Source organism: Doryrhamphus excisus, linkage group LG7, assembly GCF_037039965.1.
Source record: "Doryrhamphus excisus strain RoL-2023G ecotype Guam linkage group LG7, RoL_Dexc_Guam_v1.1, whole genome shotgun sequence".
Lineage (NCBI taxonomy): Eukaryota > Metazoa > Chordata > Actinopteri > Syngnathiformes > Syngnathidae > Doryrhamphus > Doryrhamphus excisus.
Genome location: NC_136363.1, coordinates 22,355,612 through 22,379,483, shown reverse-complemented (window position 1 = coordinate 22,379,483; position 23,872 = coordinate 22,355,612). Strand labels below are relative to the sequence as shown.

The following is a 23,872-nucleotide window of genomic DNA, read 5'->3' as shown; positions in this document are numbered from 1 at the left end:
TCATATTTTTGCTAGTTTATTCCCACTTGAAATTTGTTGAAATGTTGCCTCATGAGTCCTCCTCCTTCCTCCATGAGGCAAGTGTGGCTGAGGCGAACATCACGTATCGGCCTTTCAGAAACATTACTATGATTCATAGTAGGGATTAAATCCGACTGTCGGGCTCTTCTCTGTCAAAATTCCCGCCAGGTCAAGTCAACCTCTTCCAGATGACTCACGGCACAACATATCATGGAGGGGGGGGGGGGGGGGTAGCACCATCGAAAACCACTCACAGCCACGCCCTGTTTAAGTGCAAGATGTAGAAGATGTTACCTTGGTCCAGGCGGTGGTCTCCATTCCAGCTTTCAGACACACGGTGACAACAACGTACTACAAGAAAAAGACAAATTGAGAAATAAGCTTAGTTTGCTGGCGCGGGACGTCCTCCCGAGACAAAAGGGAGTAAAAGTTGATGGTGCGTGTGTCAGACGGAGAAGTGAACGGGCCCCCAGGAGGCGGCAAGCATCCAACAAGTATTGTGCAACAAGTATTGTACTCACCGTGTAGACCATGTTCCCGACAAAAAGGTAGTCGTTGCCTTGACCGTTATCAAAGGGAGAGTCTGTACAGCACCCCCCACCCCCACCCCCCAAAGCCATTAACAACAAAGCAAAGTTGAAAGTGGGATTTTAGGATTTTATGCATAAATGTGACTCACCGTGCTCCAACATCTTCAGGGGGAACCAAAAGAGAATAATGGAGTGAAACAGGGCGTTGAAGCAGTGACCCCAGAACACCTGGAAAGAAGGGTGGGGGTGGGGGTGGGGGCATAAGTCACCGTCATTGCCAAAGCTCACACACAAAAACACAAAAATCCACTACACTACAAGAGCCCTAGTGTACACACGCATTAACATGTGACACATCTACAGAAAGACTTCCTTATTCAGCACTCTCGTGGGGGTTGTCATGGAAACACCCAAGCCTTGTTTACCCGCCGCCATGCCAAACAAACAAAAAAAGCCGCGAGGCATGACAAGTGGAGCGCAGAGTTACAGAGCTGTGTTTACCCTGGTGTTGAAGCCCTCGGCATTCTGGGTGATGCGGTACAGCTGAGGGAAGCGAAGCATGTTCTGCTGGCTGCACGGCCGGTCGAAAATCCCCAGAGTGAACGGAGGCAGTGCGGTAAACATCTGGAACGCACGCAAACATCACATGAATTATGTTTTGGGGGGGGGGTTATATTTTCTTATACAGCCGTGACTGTAAATGACCTGTATGCCCCCCCCCCCCATAGCTTGTTTAGCAAATTCCCTTCACATTTCTCCTGGAAATTTTCCTCAGTCTAGTGATGGTCTGAAAGGCTAAAACGGCCTGATGATAAAGCTACAGCGCCACCTGTTGCGTCGGCATGCAAACATCTTCATCTGGCTGGAGATTCCTTGGTAGGCGTACGTTAGTTTTTAAGAATCCCTGCCTCACAGAGTTCGTCTGCGGCATGCTACACGCTGATAAGAAGACGCCAGATTGAGAGATTACGCTTTGACAGCCGTCGGTGACACTTGACATTATTAAGCTCGGTAAAAAGCCTGCAAGGAGCGGAAGAAGTCTTACTCACCACATTGTAGAGGCCGATGCACCAGCGCTCAAACAGGATCTGACCCGAGAAGCCGTTCACAAAGGCAAACCAGAGCTGAGGACACAAACGAGATGATTGACAGGGGGCGAGAGTGCTAAATGTCCAATGAATTTAAAAAAAACTGCATTGTGTATACGGTATATGAGGTCCTCTACTACGGGGGTCCCCAAAGTTCAGAAAGATGAGGGGCCGCCGGGGTGCCAGAGAAGGTGATTGAAGTAATAATAAAAAAAATAAAAATAAAATAATAAAAATAATAATAATAATAATAATAGCCCTGTGATTGGCTGGTGACTTTATTTATTGTATATTTATTGTAATAATTTCTGTTGTTGTTATGGTTATTATTATGATTAAAAACTAACAATTACATTGAATTAATATGAATATTGTAAAAAAAAAAAGTCCAACTAACAAATGATTTGTTCAAACGTAAAAAGTGGGGAGGGATGGGTTTTATTTATTTTTTTTTAATTGTATTATTGTAATAATTTCTGTTGTTATGGTTATTATTATGATTAAAAACTAACAATTACATTGAATTAATATGAATATTGTAAAAAAAAAAAAGGCCAACTAACAAATGATTTGTTCAAACGTAAAAAGTGGGGAGGGATGGGTTTTATTTATTTTTTTTTAATTGTATTATTGTAATAATTTCTGTTGTTATGGTTATTATTATGATTAAAAACTAACAATTACATTGAATTAATATGAATATTGTAAAAAAAAAAAAAAGTCCAACTAACAAATGATTTGTTCAAACGTAAAAAGTGGGGAGGGATGGTTTTATTTATTTTTTAAATTGTATTATTGTAATAATTTCTGTTCTTGTTATGGTTATTATTATGATTAAAACCTAACAATTACATTGAATTAATATGAATATTGTAAAGAAAAAAAAGGCCAACTAACAAATGATTTGTTTGGCTGGCGACCAGTCCAGGGTGTACCCCGCCTCTTGCCTGAAGACAGCTGGGATAGGCTCCAGCACCCACAGACCCTCGTGAGGATAAGCAGTAAAAAATGAATGAAAAATGAATAATAATAATAATAATAATAAGTATGACAGGTGTTTCTTCAGTGAGACGCATGACAGCTGCAGGACCGCAACTGCATGTTCAATCCCGGCTCGGGTCAGGCCATGACACTTAACACGTCTCCTAGGCAGCACTAAACAAGCACATGTTTGGATCCGTGTGTGATTCTAATGGCTCGCTTTGTGTGGACGTGAAGATGGATGAAGATAACTTGAAGTCTTTAGCCTCGGTACACCATTTGGATAATAGTACCGCCATGTTTGACGATGAGGAGCTGTTACTTTGACTATTAATAACAGAAGCATCTGTATTTTTCATCGAGTTATGTAGTAAAGTGTTTTTCTTTAACGGCTTTGGATGCTTTTTTCCCATTGGAGGAACAAAGCATGTCCTTCACTTGCATTTCAATGTCACACCAACACTTTTATCATCAACAAGGTGAAATGTAAAATATCATGAGTCCCCCTACATTAGAGCTGAACGCCTCCACCCAAATTCCTTGTGTGTGTGTGTGTGTGTGTTTATGGAAGGTATTTGACCCTACTGTATTTTCATTTCCAGCAAATAAATAAAGCATGGATATTGTAGAGCGTGCTGCTTTCCAAAGCATTGTCTCCCGCTCTGATTCATGAACTGTTCATGTCGAGTTGCTGTTTGACTTCCTGTAGCTCCACTGTACCTTCTGGCTGGAGTGGAGGCCAAGACAACGAAAACACACATACACACACACACACACACACACCAGTGAATGTAGCAACATGTGTGTTTGCAACGCCATGAAGCAAAGTGAGTGGACACAGTCCGATGTCAGGACACCGAGGAGACATTCTTGGGTGCGTGCAGCCTGGGGGCTGAGGTTAGATACACAAAATCACACAGACGCACATCCCTCCTTATGCTGTCTCCGACAGAGACGGTCTCCAACCTTTGCCCTGCAGGGACACGCGATGATAATGGACACACACACACACACACACACAAACACACAAACACACACAGCAGACTAGAGATTGTCCCATGAGGATCTGCACCTGCTGACATCCTTAATGCCAGACAGAGGGTTTTGGGGGCGGGAGTGGGGGTGGCACAGCTGCCACCCTGCAGACAGGCAAGGGCAGCTGACCCCAACCTCCAAAGACAAACATTTAATTCGTATATGAACAACAAAACTCTACATTTAATACAATTTGCCATTGATGATTTTATCCTCGGATGCGATTTTTGAGCCGCTTTTGCGTCCCCACAAGACACCGGACGATCCGCGAGACGCACGCCATGTCTCAACAGCGCCTATCTAAACATTTTGTCTGTGCATGCGTGGAGCAGAGACGGAAAGCAGACACCACAAGGGCACCTCGTCCATCACTGTCAGCTGCGTGGACAAACAGCTGCAAAACGTCTCTGTTAATGCAACCGTGTGTGTGTGTGTGTGTGTGTGTGTGTGCGTGCGCGTACCTCAATGATGTATAGCACCACGTTCTTGTAGAAGCAGTAGAGGATGCACTTGGTGACACGGTTGTAGCTCCAAGCGCCGTGGACCAGCAGCAGCTTCTCCAGGTAGGAGAACTGTCAATCACACGGCAGAGCAAAAAAAAAAAAAAAAGCAAAGTCACAGCCTGGAAGCGACAACATGAAGAATGGCGGTGAAGAAGGTGAAAGTGGAGAAGAGCAGCGTGATAAGGGAGATTGCGCAACACGGCCCCAAGGCTGCCAGATAAACACCAGTGGAAAGCGACACGATGCCGTTTGTGAGACGGGCCAGATAACGTCAGCAATTAGTGATTACATTAAGCTCATCTCGTCTGTGAATGCTTTCATTCATCCAGCTCCTTGAACAGCTGTCCTATCTAGTCCGTGTCCCATCTAGTCTTGGGCAGAAACTGACAAAACACAGACCCGCCCCCCCAAAAATAGTGCAGTCCGCTGTAAACAATGAATAATAGGAGTGTATTGGTGACTATAGGGGTGTTATTTCATTTCTACAGGGCTCTAATAATGTCATAATAAAGTCATGAACAGGTTTTCTATGCTCCAACTACTAAAATATTCCATTTATTAACATTGAATCCTTTATTGCAAATGTGATATTTTTGGTATTTTCCATATTTCTTCAGTGCAGTCCACTGTAAACAATGAATAATAGGAGTGTATTGGTGACTATAGGGGTGTTATTTCATGTCTACAGGGCTCTAATAATGTCATAATAAAGTCATGAACAGGTTTTCTATGCTCCAACTACTAAAATATTCCATTTATTAACATTGAATCCTTTATTGCAAATGTGATATTTTTGGTATTTTCCATATTTCTTCAGTGCAGTTCACTGTAAACAATGAATAATAGGAGTGTATTGGTGACTATAGGGGTGTTATTTCATGTCTACAGGGCTCTAATACTGTTATAAAGTCATGAACAGGTTTTCTATGCTCTAACTACAAAAATATTCCATTTATCAATATATAATCCTTTATTGCAAATGTGATATTTTTGGTATTTTCCATATTTCAGTGCAGTCCACTGTAAACAATGAATAATAGGAGTGTATTGGTGACTATAGGGTTGTTATTTCATGTCTACAGGGCTCTAATAATGTCATAAAGTCATGAAGAGGTTTTCTATGCTCTAACTACAAAAATATTCCATTTATCAATATATAATCCTTTATTGCAAATGTGATATTTTTGGTATTTTCCATATTTCTTCGGATTTTTCTTCGTTTCTCAGTGAATACGCCATCTTATGTTCAATGACAAGATTCATCCAATCAATGATGACGCCCTCGAGGAGGTCGGCGCTCTACACGATTGTTTCAAGTAACTGTGATGCATTTGATTGACGTTCATTGTGACACATGAGAGAGAGCCCTGTCAGTCAAATCTCCTTAAAGGCGTCCCCGTCCCGGGAGGTGAAAGGTCAGGGGACTCCAAGCGGCTAAAGGATCCAGTGTCTGGCCTGAAGACACGTGCTCGCCGGCCAGGCGTGCATCAAAACATCTCAAGGTGCTCTTGCATTCCAGGCTTTACCTGCGCGATGGAGTAGTCGGAGGAGTTGGTGGCCTGCATGCCCTCGTTGCCGCTGATGCCCACGCCCACGTGAGCCGTCTGGATCATGCCCACGTCGTTGGCGCCGTCGCCGATGGCCAGCGTGATGGCCTTCACGTGCTTCTTCACCATGTCCACGATCTCAGACTTCTGCAGCGGGGACACCCTGGATAGATGCAATTAACAGACAAAAGAATAGGTACACCTGCAGAATAGAAGCGTGTGTGTGTGTGTGCGTGGCGGCCTCTGGTGCGACTCCGCCCTCTTGACCTGGATGAACACATGATCCTCCGTTTGAATAAACCGGTTCTGTCTCTTCATAGACAATGAAGGAGCCAGCCGGGATCCATTACAAGATGCTCCGCTTGGGGGGACCCGGGTGATCATGTGGTGGGCCAGGTGTGCTACGATGACGAGACGCGACACAGGTGGCGCCCCCTGTGGTTTGTGGTCAAAATGCTGGCACACATGGAATGCAGATAGATTTCTTTTTGTTCATTCATTCATTTTCTACCGCTTATCCTCACGAGGGTCGCGGGGGTGCTGGAGCCTATCACGGCTGTCTTTGGGCGAGAGGCGGGGTACACCCTGGACTGGTCGCCAGCCAATCACAGGACACATATAGACAAACAACCATTCACACTCACATTCATAACTATGGACAATTTGGAGTCACCAATTAACCTAGCATGTTCTTTTTTTGGAATGTGGGAGGAAACCGGAGAAAACCCACGCATGCAAACTCCACACAGAGATGGCCCAGGGTGGAATTGAACCCTGGTCTCCTCGACCAACGTGCCACCCTTCACAGCAGATCTTTTAAATATTTTTTTTAGAATTGTTATACAAAAAGGTAAGTAGTTTAGTTCTTCTACATTTGGACCCAAGTGTGTGTGTGTGCGTGTGCGTGTGTGTGCGTGTGTGTGTGAGCCTTTAAATCTCCTCATCTCTCGCCCCCTAGCTTTGTGCTTGTCGGGGCGTCTGAGATTGTATAAAAGTGGCACAGGAGAGATGAAAGGCTGCAGCCGCTACATTCTCTCTCTTATAAACAAACGGTCTGGAAGCCATGTACACACACACACACACACACACACACACACACACACACACACACACAGGCGAGACCGTATCTCAGCATCTCGTGTTTTAAAGCTAATGGAGCTATTGTTAATGTTGGCCCCGCTGACTACTTTTCCTGGGTTGTAGCTAATAAACTACCGGAATCAGGTTGCATTAAATTAAAGATGCTGAGCAAGGAGGGAGGAATGAAGGGAAGGAGAGAAAAAACGGGAGAGAGGTTGTTTGCAAGGCCTCGGAGAGCAGAATCCGGATACGGCCTGGAAATGCAATGAGTCAATGACCCCCTCCTGCCTGCACCAACACACCAACACACCAACACACCAACACGTACATAAAAGACCACGGAAACTCTCCAGTTCATCATCACAGCTGCCGGTGAGTGAAAACATTCAAAGCACACACGAAAAACACACGAAAAACACACAAAGCTGTAAACATCAGCGAGGCGTCGGTCCTGACCTGCAGCAGATGACCGCCTTGCAAGACAAGGCCAGGTCCAGGAAGGCCTGACGCAGCTCAAACGACAGCGCGTACTTCAGCGTCTGGCCGTCGATGATCAGCGCCAGCTCGTTCTCCTTCCGCAGCGAGTCGCCCAAGGATGAGCAGTGAGCCGTCAGGGTGGCGCGGGTCGCCTGCGAGGAGACACAGGAAACCCAAAAATGAAGTTAAGCAACACGTGAACTAGAAAGCAGCTTTGGGGTCATGTTGATGGGGGTTGAGGAGGAGGGTAGCATCTCTGGGGTTGCCATGGCAACTCACCTACTTTAGCCGCCAGGACACTTCTTGTGCAGGTTCACGAAAAGCGGGGAGGGATGGGGTTTTATTTATTTATTTTTTAACTGTATTATTGTAATAACTTCTGTTATGGTTGTTATTATTATGATTAAAAACTAACAATTACATTGAATTAATATGAATATTGTAAAAAAACAAAAAACAAAACGTCCAACTAACAAATGATTTGTTCAAACATAAAAAGTGGGGAGGGATGAGGTTTTATTTATTTATTTTTTAACTGTATTATTGCAATAATTTCTGTTTATTGTTATGGTTGTTATTATTAATTAATATGAATATTGTAAAAAAAAAGTCCAACTAACAAATTATTTGTTCAAACATGTAAAAAGTGGGGAGGGATGGGGTTTTATTTATTTATTTTTTTTATTTATTGTTATGGTCATTATTATGATTAAAAACTAACAGTTACACACATAATTAATATGAATATAATTCATATTATAATTCAATAACATAATTAATATGAATATTGTAAAAAAAAAAAAGTCCAACTAAGTGGGGGAGGGATGGGTTGGGTTTTTTTTCTTTTAACTATTATTGTAATAATTTCTGTTGTTATGGTTATTATTATGATTAAAACTAACAATTACATTGAATTAATATGAATATTGTAAAAAAAAAAAAAAGTCCATCTAAGAAATGTTTTGTTTAAACATGTAAACAATGCAGTACATTTGTTTTTAAGTCTTGGCGCACAGGAAGCCACGCTAAGTGAAAACGTGGTCATCCAAACAGGAACCTTTGCTGAAGGCACGGAGTCGATGCCCCTAAATGGAAACCATGTGTCGCAGCTATTTAGGACCAAAATCAAATCAGCGCTTCTGTGTGCTGCACAATAAAGTCTGGCGATATAAAGCTCATCGCTGCAGACATGATGTCAGCTCACTGATGTCCGCAGCGTGGCACCGGGTCAAAATTCACAAATCATCAACAGAACGCAGCGGCGGGATGACGGCGAAGCCCTATTTCCATACAACGAGGTGCGAAAGCTCTGCAGGACGGGAACAAGCTCGCTACTTTGACTCAGCCACTTAAGCTTTTAATAAGAGTGCAAAACATCCTGTAACAGGCTCTTAACGCGGGTTATGGGCCTGTTAAATTCACTCCTGTAGGGCGCCGGGTGACTACAATGTGCTTCACAAAATCTTTCTGTGCTGCTCCACTGTGACGCTTCTCAAGCAACCAAGTCTAATATCACCTCAACTCGGAGTGGACTGGAAAAAAATGTTTTTCATCAGACTGGGAGCCATCGAAGCAGAGCGTCTCCGAGGCTCACACAAGACAATTAGGTGAACAATGCGGCCTTTCTTCGCCCTTCCCACATCTGTCCCTCCTCCTCCTCCGCAAGCTCCTCCCAAATATTCTCCTTTCCTCTTGTTTTCTCAGCCCGCGGCTGTGTGTTTTTCTTTGTATGCCGGAATTCCTGTTTGCATTCACCTTTCCACCCCCACTAAACACGGCAAAGGAAAACACAAACATAATGAAGGGATTAAAGCAGATTGCGGCCTGTCACAGTCCTGCAACTCACCGGTGCACGCATGTGTGCGTGCGTTGCGTTGCGTGCGCTTCCACACGCGTGCCGTGCGCGTCTCCATGCCAGACTACATGCGTGCATGTGTGACAGATAAGGATCTCAAGCTCCTTTTCACCTCGCTGCACAGGAATGAACACAAAAGCGGCACAACTCTGCACCAAACGGCGGCCGGAATAATAAAGACGCCGCTGAAGGCATTAGCGCTCTTTCCCATGCTTTCATTTATTCCTGGAGGCATGGATGACACAAATATGGACCTTAAACGCATCATTATGGAACTTTCTGTGAATATAGCTCTTATCACACCAGGTCTGCCAGAGAATAAGAAGACGTAGCAAGATTGTTGATAGTTTGCTTATTAAAAAAGTAACTAAAGTACACAAAAACACAGTCGTTACTGAGGAGCTAATGGCTAATGATGAAATAATAGTTACTAGTAGTAGTTAAGGTTTGTTCCTCATTACCGACTGTCATTTTATGCACCTTATTGTAAAGTGTTAGCGCAACTAGCAACAAATGATGTCTGTAGAGACTAGCGTGAAAGCAGATATCGCTCGCTCTTCTCGACAACGGGTCCTGCTGTGCCCCCCTCCCCCATCTAAAAGAACCGACAGGTGGCCCAGTCTTGCTTGTGACATAAAAACAAACCAAAACAACAGAAAAAGAAGCAACAGACAGCATTTGTATCTGTTTTGTTCACTTTTTGTCCAACACAGCATCCATAAAAATGACATGCACATGCGTCATGCATGGGCTGTTATGCAAATGAGACCCCCACCGCAACCCGCCACCACAAAAAAGTATTTCCTGCATGCAGAAATATCTGAAAATGACTTTTTTTTTTTTTTTTTTAAATGGCAGCCTAATACTGGAAGTGACAGATGCTTATTTATGTGGAAGTTGGAATCAACAGGCGACCTCAAACGCCACTTCAGACTTTGCTGTCATGTTTGCACGACAAGAACATCATAACATCATAACATCATAACATCATAACTAACAGCAGACATGAGAAGGGGTGGAAAAAGATGGCTGACTAAATACCTTTCTCATGCTAAATTACCGCTCATTCGTGGAGCTCTCGGAGGGAAAAGGCCGCCTTACTTACTTCATAGCGGCCATTGTGATAGTAATACGCTTTTCCCCATATTCCTCCAAACTAAATATTGACCTAATGTGCATCACGAGAGCGTGTGCGCGCGCGCACACACACACACACACACACTGTCTGCACTGGACTTTATCAGGATTAAATTTGGATCCCAAACTGGGCCAGACATGGAGGCGGTTTGACAAAGAGCAGGTGAAGATGTTGGAACCTTGAACCATCTTGCAAAGTACACACATACGCATGGTGCAGGATGGATCATACCATCATCCACCAGCATCCAGCATCATCCAGCATCATCCAGCATCCAGTGTGCATCTGTGCAAACATGAAGAGGCCAGGCCACACACGCTTTGAAAGCATGGAGCGTATGAGATGAATATGCTGGCCATACACATAACAAGACAGCATCCATCCACTGTATGTACATATATACACTACATACATACTATGTTTGTGTGTGTACACATGATTAATGAGCAGTACTGTGGGTAGGGGGGGGGGAGCGCCTTGACAAGGGATTGTGGGAAATGCTACAAGATTCATGGAGTGCGTGTGCACCAAAAAGGAAAGCCCACCAACGACATACACACACATGCCGTAGGATAAACACCCTCGTTTGCTGAGGAAAAAATCAGAAGTGCATGTTCCCACTTTCATCACACACACACACACACACACACTCGTGTACACACACACACACACACACACACCAGTGTGTACTTCCTTCCTGTGCAAAGAGAAGGTGCTGACAGATGTGGACTTAGCAGTGTGGAGGAGATGTGGAGCAGAAATAGGGGTGGGAGGGGGGGTCATATAGTGTATGTAGATAATACTTCATCTGAAAGGTTGATGACAAAAGTTTTGGGTCGGTCATGAAGCCAACAGGAAGTAGAAACCATCTTTTGCAGTGCTTGAGTTTCCCTTGCGCCCACAAACACGCCTTCCTGACAGCCCTTGGTAGCGAGGGAGCGAGGGAGCGAGGGACCGCTCTAAAGTGGCCACCCCAACACCTCCGTCCGCACCGACGGCCGGAGGAGGTCTTCTGTTCTGTTTCTCCTCACATCCACCCAACACCACACCCTCAAGACAGAAGTTATGTTAAGTGAGAGCAAGGTGTTGCTTTCATCCACATCGCACTCACTTAAGGACCCTCCCAAACTACCGATTGGCGGCTGACGTGTGCGGCGCCCCATGTGGGTTGCGGTGAAAAAGACATGCAAGCGTATTTAGTATATACTTCTATACTATCATCATTAGACAAATGACAAAAGACATTTCTATTATTGGATGATTAGGGGCCCGCCTTTCGCCCAAAGTCAGCTGGGATAGGCCGGCGACCCGAATGAGGATAAACGGGACAGAATCGGATGCAACAGGGCGTCCCGGGTACTGGTGCATACCGTAGGGCCACGTAAGTGTCACATGACAAATTCCACACGCTTGCAGCCCACTTTCATCTGTTGTCAGCTGTTACATTTCTAGGATTACTCAAGTTTTTCTTCCAGAAAGCAGGAATAAACCTTAGGGACCGACTCCCATTTTACAATTCACTTTGTTTTACAATAAAGTACACAGAATTATAGTAGTTCCTCAGTAACCTCTCTATATGTATGTAGTATTTTTAGGTGATACTTTACAGCTTCTGATGTTTCCATCATTTGATGGGAAACGTTTTCTTTCACGAATGTAACATTGAGTCCAAGTAGATGTTGGTAAATAGGAGTACTGTATGTTAGCGTAGCGTCCGTGGGAGTGCTACAAACAAAGTTAGCCAACTAATCAAATTGACGCAACTAAAGACGTCTCATGATGTGTGAAATGTGCTTTAAAGTCGGATGTTGGCGCCCCCTGGCCATCTGGCAATAACCTTGAAGAGTAAATGTAGAACGTGCACAGCTTTGCACATTTGGAGATGGAACGTGTTTGCGTGTGACAGGAATAAAACACGACAGGACCGAGCCAATCGGCAGCAACGCCATGCAGACACGCCCCCACCGCACCGTCGGGGACACCAGAGACTTTAATGACCCGCACCTGTGACACACAAAGCGCCCCGCCCGCCAGTGTGGAAGTGGGACCGCACCCTGGTTCCCACGGCAACCGCCAAGCGCACTCCGGTGCAAAAAAGTGAGCAAAAGGAGGCTGTACTCACATCCAGAGAGTCCTCGTTGACAATGATGAGGGACATGCCGTGCGTCACCAGGCGACACGAGTAACCTGACGGGGGGGGACGGGGGGGGGTTGAAGGTTAAAGGTCACAAAGACACACGCTCAGCGCTGCCGTTTGCCCTCACCGATGTTGATGGCCGTCTCCTGCTTGTCTCCGGTGAGGACCCAGATCTTGATGTCAGCCCTCATTAGAGTGGCGATGGTTTCGGGGACGCCGGCCTGGAGGCGGTCCTCGATGGCGGTGGCCCCCAACAGCATCAGGTTCTGTTCATGTATGTAAACATTTTTTTTGTTAGCGTTTGACATCATTTATCATCTTTACAGAATGTATTAGAACACAAGGGGATGGACAGGGTCCACACGGGTCCACTTCCTGCCTGTGTCCCAATACTTTTGTATTTTTCTCCAGGTAGGAAGTCAGTGGGCCAGGCCGTGCGTGGGGGCTCCTTCACACCAACATCATCATTCACTTCCAATTAGGAGGATGAGGCCCGATGGCGGCTCTGTCGGACTCGTGACTCGGTGCCAAGAAGCCAGCCTGGGACACGCCCCCTCAGCACCCTGCTCTCTTTGCTTTTAATTAGCTGGCCGATTAAACGCACATGTACGCTTATTAGACGCACTCACATGCGCACACAAACACTCCCCCGCAGACGCCCGCAGACGCACAAGCTAACACTGGCGCGTTGTTGGCTCCCACGTTTTTTAGAGGTTTTTTTGGCAGGCTGGTGTTGGGTAATTAACTTGTGGTCTCACGGTCTGAGCGCCCCTTCTGCTCCTGCTTCCTCTTTTGACCCAACCCCCCCTAAACACACACACACGACCCTCTTCAGTCTTCTCACCTCCAACAAGTTTCAACAAGTGCAGCACAGAGCAGCAACAATGGACCAATACTGCCACCTGCTGGACATTTTGGGATGCGCCACATGCATTCATGTATTTGTTATGTATGGAGAAAAAGGTTTGGACACAAATAATCCGCCTTTATGAATAAATAGAGTCGCTAAATACGACTCCGGGGGCTTCTCAATGCATGATGATGTGAAATGAAATGAATATCTTTCCCTCATATCACCCAAACGCCACCATCTTTACAACCGACCTTTTCCAGCTGCTCGTAGCACTCCTCCAGTTTCTGAGCTCGGTCCTTGAGCACGGTGCTGACCCTGTTGTACTCCTTCAACCACTCCTGATAGGCGTCTTCCTCCAAGTCCACATAAGCGAAGCACAAAGTCCTCAGGCCTGGATGGGGTGAATGGATGGAATCCAGACGGCTCAGTAAGACAAAAAAAAAAAAAAACGCTCCTAATTCCGACATTCTCTGACCTTCGGTGGCAAACTGCTCCAGGTGAGCGACAGTCAGGTCTTTGTACTGGGAGTCCGCGGTCAGACGCTCAAATATGACGTTATCCTGGCCAAAAGAACAAACGTGTTCTTCTTTGACTACAACCAACATGGCTGACAATGACAAGAACATACCGCGCCTTTGCAGTAAAGGCGGAGCCTCCCGTTGGGGGTCCGCACCACCACCGACATGCGCTTCCGGTTGCTGGGAAAAAAAAAAGTATCATTACAGCAATTTGGAGGTACTTTCCGGAGTAATCCGGAACAGAGACGAGTACCTGGAAAACTCCAAAACGTTTAGCAGCTCGTAGGTCAACTCCTTCCCTCTCTGGGAAAACAAAAACACGTCAGAAGTTCAGGAAGCCACATCCCGACGAGCGCGCGTCCAAGACTCACGGCGTCGATGATGACGGAATGCGGCGTCCTGGCGGTGAACACGAAGCCCAGACCTTTGGCGCCTTTGACCAGAGCGCCCTCGTCTGGCGAGGAGGCCTGGTAGACCAGCTGGTCGTCCTCTCGCTCTGGCACCACCGTGTGGCACACCGCCATCATGGTCAGGAACTCGCAGATGTGAGGAGCCGTGGCCTGGACACAAAATAAAAGGTTGGCCTGATTCGTATTAAATTAATATTAGCGGTTTTAATAAAGAATGTGGAAGAATAAAGACAGATGATGGACACTTCTTCTTTAAGAACACATGTGAGGAAATAATAGATACCCAGAGGCGACACCTACATGGCCTTTCTCGATGTTCTGGATGAGAGTGGGGTCATCAAACTCTGTGGAGTTGTGGCTGTTGGACGGCAGGTTGCTGTGGGACAAAAACGAGTGTGGATGTCATTTGATGGGTTTTGGTTCTTAAAAGAAGAACCACATCATGCAGAAGAGAAGAAGAGGAGGACTTGGCGATGACGGCGCGCTCACCTGAAGTCCTCCATGGACCGATCACAGTCAAGATCAGGGAAGTGGCTGCCGTCACGAAGGAGGTCGGGTTTGCAAAAGGAATCGTTTGGTGAGTTGATTAGTTCATCTGATCAGAGCATGCCGGACTTAAATGAACGGGCGGATTCCCCAAAGGAGGAAGGGCGGACTAGCGAGCAGTCGGAGTCGGGTATTAGTCTTCATTAGGAGGTTGGAGGATCACGAAAGAGTACGTCAGGGGTGTCCAAACTTGGTCCACGTCAAGAAACGTGAACAGACGTGGGGCCACTTTGATCTTTTCTGTTATCCATCCATTCATTATCTAGCCGTTTATCCTCATTCGGTTCCGGAGACGTGCTGGAGCCTATCCCAGCTGACTTTGGTGTAAATCAATATGAGCTACTGTTGAATAGCTTTCATTATTCCATCATTATATTGAAGAAGTTATTGCTTAGTACACAATACTGTTAATTGGTGTATTCATTCATTTTCTACTGTTTATCCTCACGAGGGTCGTGGGGGTGCTGGAGCCTATCCCAGCTGTTTTTTAAGGGAGAGGCGGGGTACACCCAGGATTGGTCGTCAGCCAATGACAGGGCACATATAGACAAACAACCATTCACACTCACATTCATACCTATGGACAATTTGAGGGTGGAATCGAACTCGGGTCTCCTAGCTGTGAGGCCTGCACGCTAACCACTCATGCAGCCCTTGGTGTATTCATTCATGGTTAATATTATTTATTGATGTGGATATTTTTAAGATTGGGTAGGATTAAAGGAGCTCTGCATTATTCTACTTCTGTTCAAACATTCGGAATTATTATTATTATTATGTATTTATTTATTTATGTATTTATTAATTATTATTATTGTGTACGTGGTAGGTTGTTCAAACAAGGAATATTTCAACGTTTTCTCCTTTGAATGTAACCCTTTCCAGTGTTCCATTTCATTCACTGTTTCCTATACATTTGACATGAAAGCATATATTGCTCTTCTCAAAGAGCAGCGGGGGCCGTGTGCCCCCCCCCCCAAAAAAAGCACAGACAGGTGCTTGTGACACAAAGAAACAAGCAGCCTGAAGTGCTGTTATCTCCGCTGCTACTTTATGTATTGAATAATAAAGTCAATCTGCGGGCTACAAACGGCCCCTGGGCCATACTTTGGACACACCTGATGTAAGTAAGGGGCCAGTTAAAAAAAGGGGGCTTACCCGTAGGTGATTCCCGCGATGGTACACTTCTTAAAGTGCATGACGTTACAGGTGAGGGTGCCCGTCTTGTCAGAGAAGAGATATTTGACCTGCGTGGACACGAGCAGAGTTAAAAACGTTTTAAAAACGTTTAAAAGGCCAATAAAGCCGCGTCATGAGTGAAGAAACCTGGCCCAGCTCCTCGTTCAGGTTGGACGTTCGAGCCATGGCTGGCGTGTCCGTCTCGGCGTAGTACATCTCCATATCCTGGTACGTGAGCAGCATGATTGATGCCTCGCATGGCACAGCACACGTTCATGCAGATATTGGTCAAATGCTGCGTACCCAGTTGATGAAGAGGGCCTGCGTGAACTTGACCACCTCCAGGGTGACCAGCAGGCTGATGGGGATCAGGTTGTTGTACAAGATGATGAACGTCAGCAGGTTGTAGGCAAAGTTGGCAGAGATGTCGCCTGCACAAAACATGGTTTGGTTTCTTGTTAGGAGGATGCAAAGTGGGTGTGGATGCGTGGGTGCGCGTGGGTGCGCGGGTGTTCTCTCACCAACTCGTGAGAGGTACCAGCAGGAAACGTCTGTGTGCTGTCTGTTCCAGATGGCGGCGCCCACGGAGCTGATCAAGGCCATGACCAGGAGGATGCCGAGCAGGACCAGGATCTGCATGTTGGTCACCCGCTCCACATTGGAGCGCTTCAGCGGCGCCTTGGTGGAGTTCTTGTGAGGGAGACAGCTCATTCAGGTCTTGGAGTTGGACAATAAAAAAAAAAAAGGTGGATGAGTACCTGCATGAGTTTGGAGTCATGGCCGGTGTAGACCACAATTCCCACCACCCACTGCGTGTTCCGGATCTGAGCTCCACGCAGCAGGACCTGGTCTGGACCTAGAGGAGCAGGACTGAGGAGAAGAAGCCGTGCTTTGGAATGAACAGCGCCTCCGTTGGTTGAAGTCAAGTAGTGCACCAGAGATGAGGACATTCTTACTTTTGGTTCTCCAGCCTCAGGGTCCCGGTGAAGTCGTACAGGTGTCTGTTTGGACCTTCACACTCCAAACGACCGGACAAGGCCATCAAATCCTCCAGGGTCTGGAAGCCCGCGGTGAGGGAAAGACCCTGTCTGATCTTCAGGTTGGTTTCCCCATCCAGGTTGGAGGTCTCCGTGTAGCACATTGCTTGTGGTTCGCTGTGGGAGACGGGAGTCGAGTCAGTGGATGAATAAACTTTATTTAAACACACGTAATGACATGAAGACACATGATTCTATTTACTGACAAACATTCAAACGTCTGACCTGGATGACACAATGACCATGTCGGCCGGGAGGTGCCGGCCATTGGTCACCTTTACTATGTCTCCTACTGCCACCTTGTGGTCAGCGGTGCAACAGCATGGGGGCAGATGGGTGTTAAGGGGGGGGGATAGACAGAGAAAAAGAAATTAGTGAGCAGCCAAGATGACGTGACTTAAAGTGACAGCAAGCGCAGCTTCGACTCTTTTAATTGGACTAAAACAAAAAAAAAGCAATGATAAGCACAAACACAAGAAAATGAGCACAAGCTAACATCAACTTTGTTTAAAATGACAAACATTGCATCGATGTGCAACATTTAGCGCCGCCTCCTTTGTGTGCAATGCTCTATAGCGGGGTTGTTCAACTGGCGGCCCTCGGCCTCGTCATGTAGAGGATCTTTGACTAGGGTTTATACGTGGCTAACATTTGAAGGTATGACAAAGCCTTGAACTGACATTATATACAAAAATAAATAATATCCTTTTTCAAGTATTGCCTCAAGTATTACCCAAGTATTACGACACTCCCGGGAGGAGGCTCTTACAAACTGTCCCCCTCACGCTGTGCTCGAACTACAGGGAAATAAACGCTACATGCTAGCTCGAGGTCCTTTCCGATACAAACGACTGAGTGACGCTACCTGTTTCCACACGACGGTCTGCCAGGCTCCGCTCCGCAGCACTGCCAGACAGGAGAAGAACAGCAGCTGTCAGTCGGCCCATAGAGGATCTCTCATACAGTATTCATTGCAAAGCGTCTGCGTCTGCGGCCGCGGCGTAATGAGCCACCGTCGACAGCCTCGCACTCGGCCATGACGGGAAGACAAAACCACGCTGACGTCCAAGTCGGTGAAAGAGCAGACAGAGTGGATGCTAATGGACCAACACAGTAGCAGATACCTGTCGTCTTCTTGTTGTTGACCGTGTTGTCCGCTTTATGTCGTTTCTGTGAGGGAAGAAGATGTTGCATGAGAGCCACACCTCTTAAAAAGAAATAAGATGTCCTGTGCTACTCACGTAGTCCTCAATGATCTCCTTGATGCCCGCCACGGTGAGGATGAAAATGAGCGGCACCAGTGTGGTGTAGCGGCCCGTCGGTGACACGTCGGGGATTTGCTGACAGGAGAAAACAGTCGTTACATTAACCGTTAACGAAACCGTTAAAGAAACAGTCACTTTCTGAGGAAGACATTTAGCCTGCCAATTGTAGCAAAGGCACCGGAAACGCCAGCGTTGTGGAGTTTGAAAAGTGCAAAGGCTTTGCCAGAGACCTACATGGCGGCACACCGACTGCTCGGAGCGTGTGCCCGAATACAGTGCACCTTGCTGGGCCACGTCAGGTGGCTCCCTCTGCTCTGTCCTCTCCAGATAGTACTCATGTTGTAGTAGCAGTAGTAATATTTGATGAGAACAGGTACAGTCGGTCAAATCCAAATTAGTTCCAGTCCTTCTGACCCCGATATCCAATCCATATCCATCCATGTAGTCCATGTAGTCTTAGTCTAGAGGGAACGTGTCAGCACCTCTCTACCGACTTTGTGTACATTTCATGACATTTCCCAGAGGACTGCAATCTATCAGTGGCACATGGACATGTCATTGTCGGTTACCTGCATGAGTGCGATGAAGAGGAAGAAGGCGTTGGCGGCCCTCCTGATCTGCTCGTACAGGAAGCGGGGAAGGAAGGTGAGGACGCCATACTTGGTGGTGCTGCAGGGAGATGGCGGCAGAGTCACAGCGGTTCGGTAAGTAAAACAAGCGCTTTCCTGCTTTTTAATCATACTTTCATAAAAAATGGCCCCCGCAGAGGCAGAACTAAGCCTCAGTGGGCTGCATCTTAGGATTTATAATCCTAGAAGCTACATTTAGCAAAAACGGGAAGCTGCAGAAACTTTGACGACTTCAATCAAGCGCATTGATCAGACGAGCGTATCGACTGGCAAGAGCTTTTAAGATGGCCTAAAAAGGATCTGCCTGTGGAGTGGACAGGTAGCTGCCATTGTTTAATGGACGCTGCACATGTGTGTGTGTGTGTGTGTGTGTGTGTGTGTGTGTACTAAAAGGAAAAAGGCACCAGGCACTAAAGCCCTGTGTCCATTAAGCAGTACATTCTCTTCAGTTTGGTATGATTCCGTTTCAGCCCTTCCAGCTTTGGGCTACCTAGCATAGCGCTACGGTCCATAAAGGGAAAAGAGCCGGTCACGTGATCTGTCACTCCACAGATGTTGGACATTCTAAGGGTGTGAACAGCTGCTAGCTGCAGGAGTGACGATGCCCTGCTGATGGATTCTGTTTTTGTAGGAAATAGCCTTCCTTCTTTTGAGCGAGGGAGCTCAGAGCGAGGAGGACAAGGAGGACACGAGAGCCTGTTGCTGCAGGAGGAGCTGGTGACTTCGATAAAAGTGAGTGCAGTTGAGCGGCAGCGCTAATGCACATAAAAAGCGACTGTAGCGACAGTGAATTATGGACACGGCGGACGGCTGAAGGAGCGCCAGGCTCGGAATACGAGGCTTTAATCTCGCAGAAATCAATAGCTTCAAAACAGAAAGCAAAAGAGATTGAGGAAGAGCAGCGAGCGCCAATCACAGAGCGCTGAAGCGTCATCCGATCCAATCAGCCAGGGAGCGCCGTAATGTCGTTAGCCTGGCTGAAATACGAGGAAAAAATACTAACAATAGCGTCTGCCATCGGTAATGGCAGATGTGAACCCGCACGAGTCCCTGATGGACCATGAGGGGTCTTCATGACATGTTCAAAGACCTGAACATGCTCCATGAGAATGTTCTCATGAGTTTTCCAGTCCACAAATTCCCCAAATCTCTACTCTCCAGTTATGCAAATTAGATAGTCGCCATGCACCGCCCACCTCACACCAAGCCGACACCACAGATAGATTGCAAGCCTGTGAGTGCAATCATAACAAATACAGAACAGCCAAATAGACCTTTATCCGGATCTGCACAAACACCCCCCCCAACCATATTTACGATGATGCATCTTTAGCGTGATTTTGCTAGCTAACCAACAAATAAGACAACAGAGATGAAAACAACTTCCTCTGTGCAAATGGCGTCCATTGAAATGGAAGAGGGAGTCACGCTCCGACGCCGTCACACCGCTGACGTCCTGGTGGCACTATCACCCCCCCCACCCCACCCCACCTCCGCACGCCGCAGTGGAAACACAAACCAGAGGTTAGCTTTTCTAAAGGTTTCCATGACGGCCTTGAAGACGGCCTAAAAGAATCCCACGTAACTTCCTCTTTAAACCGGCGTGCTTTGATTTACGCGGCATGTGAAGTTTAGTCAAGGCAAGCAGTTTTCAAACTGCGGTGATACACTTTGAGCCTCACCTTTGGGACGGCTGCGCCGGCTGCAAATAATCACTTAATGGATGAGTTATTACAGTCTTATCTCCAGGCTTTGGCCGTGATGAGGTCTTTTTGTTAAACACATTCAAAAAGATTGCTTTAGTTAAGAAAACCAGTGGAATCGTAGGAAAACAGTACCAACCAAGTACCAACAAACAGCATGGCCTCCAACGTGACCGCCATGATGTCAAAGCAGCAGAGAGCAAACGGAAGCGGCACGCCGACATCCAGCAAAAGTGCACCGACTACGGGAAGAACCAAGGAAGGTCTAGCAAAAGTACCTGACGTGGTTGTCGCAGAACTTGGTGGTCTGGGGCCGGTTGAGCAGCACCGTCCGTGCCGTGGCGTCTATGGGCTCCGCCTGCGACGTGGTCCCGGACATCTCATCATCTGCCTTGTGGTAGCCGGCGGACGAGCAAGCGGGTCCTGCACCGTTGGATTGATGAGAGAGAGGCGAGGCTGGGTGAGTGCCAGTAAGGAGGCAATGGGGGGGGGGGGGTTGATGGGGGGGTGACACAGAGGGGGGGACAGTTCAAGACAAGACAGGGCGACCCATTTAGCATCAGTCTGTGTGTGTGTGTGTGTGTGTGTGTGTGCTGTGCTTCATGGAAGTTGTCAACGCACACACACCCACGGGAACCCCACACCCAGACACCACCCACCCTTTCTGGCTGATAATGGATGTGCTGAGGGATGCACTACGGCCAACAAACACGGCAGGCCCACTCCGAGCAGCACAGGTAGATCGAACCCGGACAAGTCAGAGAGGATGCAACGATCCTCCTCCGCCTTCGCATCGCTCCTTCAGCCTCCACGCACGCCACCCTAACACAACTCACACTAACACCAACTCCGACATGCACGCCTTTTAGTCAACTACTGCACGCCGGTAACGTTTTGGCGGACCTGCGGAACGAGGACGGACGCAGCGGCGACAGCACGCCCGAGCAGACTCTCGAAGTCCGGATCGCGGTCCAAAGATGTTTGCCCCTCAAGCTCCGTCGCTGGCCGGGTCATCTGGCCGACCGCCCCATCGGGAGAGCTCTCCTCTTCGTGTTCTTCTTCGCCGTAAATGAGGACAGTCTCCTCCCTCTCAATTGATGGCGCGCTGTTGCAGGCAGCCCAGACAACAAGAGGAAGCCATATGGACATCCTCCACTAGTAGGAGGTGGGAGGAGGCAAAGCACGGGCTCCGCTTTTTTTTATTTAAAGTGACAGTCGCCATAAGGAAACAAACGCAAACTCAGATGTAGCAACGGAAGTAAAGTAACCGTGACACAAAAGTAGTAAATATTGCTTTATTTCGGGTAATTTGGGTGAACTATTAGCCATTATTGTTGTTAGTAAAGCTACTTTGTGCATTTGAACCGCCAGTTCCGGTTTAAGTCCCGCCTTCCTGCGCTGTCATTGGCTAGCCACTGACAGTTGATGCGTCTTTGGAGGAAATCAGCGCTGTTACAATGCATGACGTCATTCATTTACCGGTAGTAAATGTTAGCTAGTTTTGTTTGTGTGCCGTTGTGTTGTTTTTCAGAAGTTTCTTTTAAACAGTCATTTGCCAAAAAGCACACTTTTAATTTATCTTATTCTGGAAAGCTTTAAAGACAAATAAACATCAATGCTTCATTTTGTGAAAAAGTATCCAAAAGCTGGAAGGCAGGCCCAAGAATTAAGATGAGCATAATTAGTAATCTGCCATTTTTGCATCCGCTTTTTAGAATCCTGCAGCAGCTTTGTTGAAAGTACAGGAACTGACAAGTGGCACTACGTTAAGTGGTTGGCTTTGGTGATTTGTTTTCTCAGTACTGTAATCACATCCAGTGTATTGCTTTCATCGCTAACGGGTCGCGGCCTCCTCTTTGAGATGCTGTCTGTCAGTGTAAGCCAACACAACAGGCAGGGGGCATAAATTATTTACAATCTAATAAAAGTCTGGGCCTAGTCGGGCAGATTGAGTTCCCGACTAGCGTTCACCTGGTGACGACTGGGATATGTAAACATACTATTTAGGCTATATATGCTATATAGAAAGAATGAAGTGTAGTGCTGTAGTGATCCACATGCTATGCATGATGGCGAAGGAGTCAAAGTCCGTCCGAGCCAAATGATAATAAGTGTCCTATCAGATGAGGGGAGCGGGGGGGCAGGCTAGTGCCTGGCCGAGTTGTAAGTCACAATCAGGACTCTCACAACAGTCCACAGAGCAAATGGCAGCGGGGTTAAATCAAGACAGCAACGGACAAGGTCACAGTTAGTCAAGTGGAATGCATACTCGCTCTTTTCCGGCTCATTTTCCCTTGCTTTCGCTTCCTCCGACGTAGCGTGCCGTCCGTGTTTTCCCATTTACAACCGGCATTTGTTACAGCCGCCACTCCACCTTTTGGATCAATAATGTTTTTCTCAGCAGCAGCCCACTTTGGCTCTGGATCATTTGGGAGCGGATCAATGCCTCTGTTACTCAGCTATGATGGAATAGATGCCCGCCCCCCCCAATCTGGTACTCCAGTCAAACACCGGCAATAAACGCCAACACAGCACGGCCAGGTCACAAGGTAAGAGGGTTCCGATGACCTTCGTCCCTAGGTGAGGCTCCTCCATCCCTCGGCAAACACCACATGAAGACACTGCAAACCAGCAACTGGGGCTAAACCAGTGCATTAGCATTAGCATTACTGGCCTTAAAGTGCTCACGACAACAACAAAAACAAACTGAAAGGCGTATTTCCTGTGTTCGATGTGAATATCGGAAAGGCTGGATGTGATGAGGAGAACAGCACAGGCGCTCGTTAGCCTCCAGACCGAGAGAGGCTGATAAAGTGTGTGACGAAGCAATTACATTATCAGGTTGTTCAATTCCAACACTGAAGGAGACGACTTTAGTGATTTGAGTGCACAGGAGGATGATGATGATGACTTTTGAACTCGCCGTGTGACACTGTTCAGAAAAAAGACATTTAATTACAAGTCTTCTCTTCTAATAGTATTCTGTTGTCAATTAGAATGACCAATTATTTACTATGAGAATGTATTTGTGTTATGCGGATGTGTATGAGATTTATACGTGGGAAGATAATACTCCATCAAGGATAGCGTTAGCACGTCTCAAGGTGCCCTGGCACGATGTCAACACTTTCACGGTTAAAAACGCAAGCGAGGCTGCTCAATAATGGAGCGAGGCGGGCTGCATAATTCATCAGCGTTCTTACACAATAACGGCACGGCGCAGCACGTTTCACGAGAACACCGGACACGGCGGTCTTCCCAGTCTTCCATGCAACCCATACAGGAGGAAAATCGCGTTTGTGGGTGAAAGCTGCAATGAACAACAGCTGTCAAAGCAGCG

At 46.9% G+C, this 23,872-nt stretch overlaps 1 protein-coding gene across 8 annotated transcripts in view; it reads right to left on the bottom strand.

Moving 5' to 3' along the window:
• Nucleotides 1–23,872, bottom strand: part of atp8a2 (ATPase phospholipid transporting 8A2) — a 34,051-nt gene that overhangs the window by 6,303 nt on the left and 3,876 nt on the right. For 4 of the 8 annotated variants that reach the window (XR_013627857.1, XM_058060692.2, XM_058060697.2 and 1 more), the window contains 29 exons: nucleotides 20,811–20,955; nucleotides 18,770–18,869; nucleotides 18,177–18,275; nucleotides 18,060–18,105; nucleotides 17,801–17,841; nucleotides 17,161–17,234; nucleotides 16,855–17,052; nucleotides 16,657–16,768; nucleotides 16,420–16,588; nucleotides 16,202–16,329; nucleotides 16,046–16,123; nucleotides 15,878–15,966; nucleotides 14,663–14,707; nucleotides 14,474–14,549; nucleotides 14,135–14,323; nucleotides 14,017–14,066; nucleotides 13,874–13,943; nucleotides 13,721–13,805; nucleotides 13,497–13,636; nucleotides 12,520–12,658; nucleotides 12,378–12,442; nucleotides 7,242–7,414; nucleotides 5,685–5,868; nucleotides 4,117–4,227; nucleotides 1,601–1,675; nucleotides 1,053–1,175; nucleotides 701–779; nucleotides 543–604; nucleotides 316–372 (listed from right to left, as the gene is read on the bottom strand). Coding sequence is in view for 7 of the 8 variants with exons in the window: in XM_058060692.2 (XP_057916675.2) it covers nucleotides 316–372; nucleotides 543–604; nucleotides 701–779; nucleotides 1,053–1,175; nucleotides 1,601–1,675; nucleotides 4,117–4,227; nucleotides 5,685–5,868; nucleotides 7,242–7,414; nucleotides 12,378–12,442; nucleotides 12,520–12,658; nucleotides 13,497–13,636; nucleotides 13,721–13,805; nucleotides 13,874–13,943; nucleotides 14,017–14,066; nucleotides 14,135–14,323; nucleotides 14,474–14,549; nucleotides 14,663–14,707; nucleotides 15,878–15,966; nucleotides 16,046–16,123; nucleotides 16,202–16,329; nucleotides 16,420–16,588; nucleotides 16,657–16,768; nucleotides 16,855–17,052; nucleotides 17,161–17,234; nucleotides 17,801–17,841; nucleotides 18,060–18,105; nucleotides 18,177–18,275; nucleotides 18,770–18,869; nucleotides 20,811–20,955 (3,002 nt within the window). In the remaining variant the exon portion in view is untranslated. Of the gene's footprint in view, nucleotides 1–315; nucleotides 373–542; nucleotides 605–700; nucleotides 780–1,052; nucleotides 1,176–1,600; nucleotides 1,676–4,116; nucleotides 4,228–5,684; nucleotides 5,869–7,241; nucleotides 7,415–12,377; nucleotides 12,443–12,519; nucleotides 12,659–13,496; nucleotides 13,637–13,720; nucleotides 13,806–13,873; nucleotides 13,944–14,016; nucleotides 14,067–14,134; nucleotides 14,324–14,473; nucleotides 14,550–14,662; nucleotides 14,708–15,877; nucleotides 15,967–16,045; nucleotides 16,124–16,201; nucleotides 16,330–16,419; nucleotides 16,589–16,656; nucleotides 16,769–16,854; nucleotides 17,053–17,160; nucleotides 17,235–17,800; nucleotides 17,842–18,059; nucleotides 18,106–18,176; nucleotides 18,276–18,769; nucleotides 18,870–20,810; nucleotides 20,989–21,435; nucleotides 21,720–22,801; nucleotides 22,998–23,872 lie in introns of those variants that run through there. The other 4 variants (XM_058060699.2, XM_058060700.2, XM_078792488.1 and 1 more) reach the window with 4 other exon arrangements.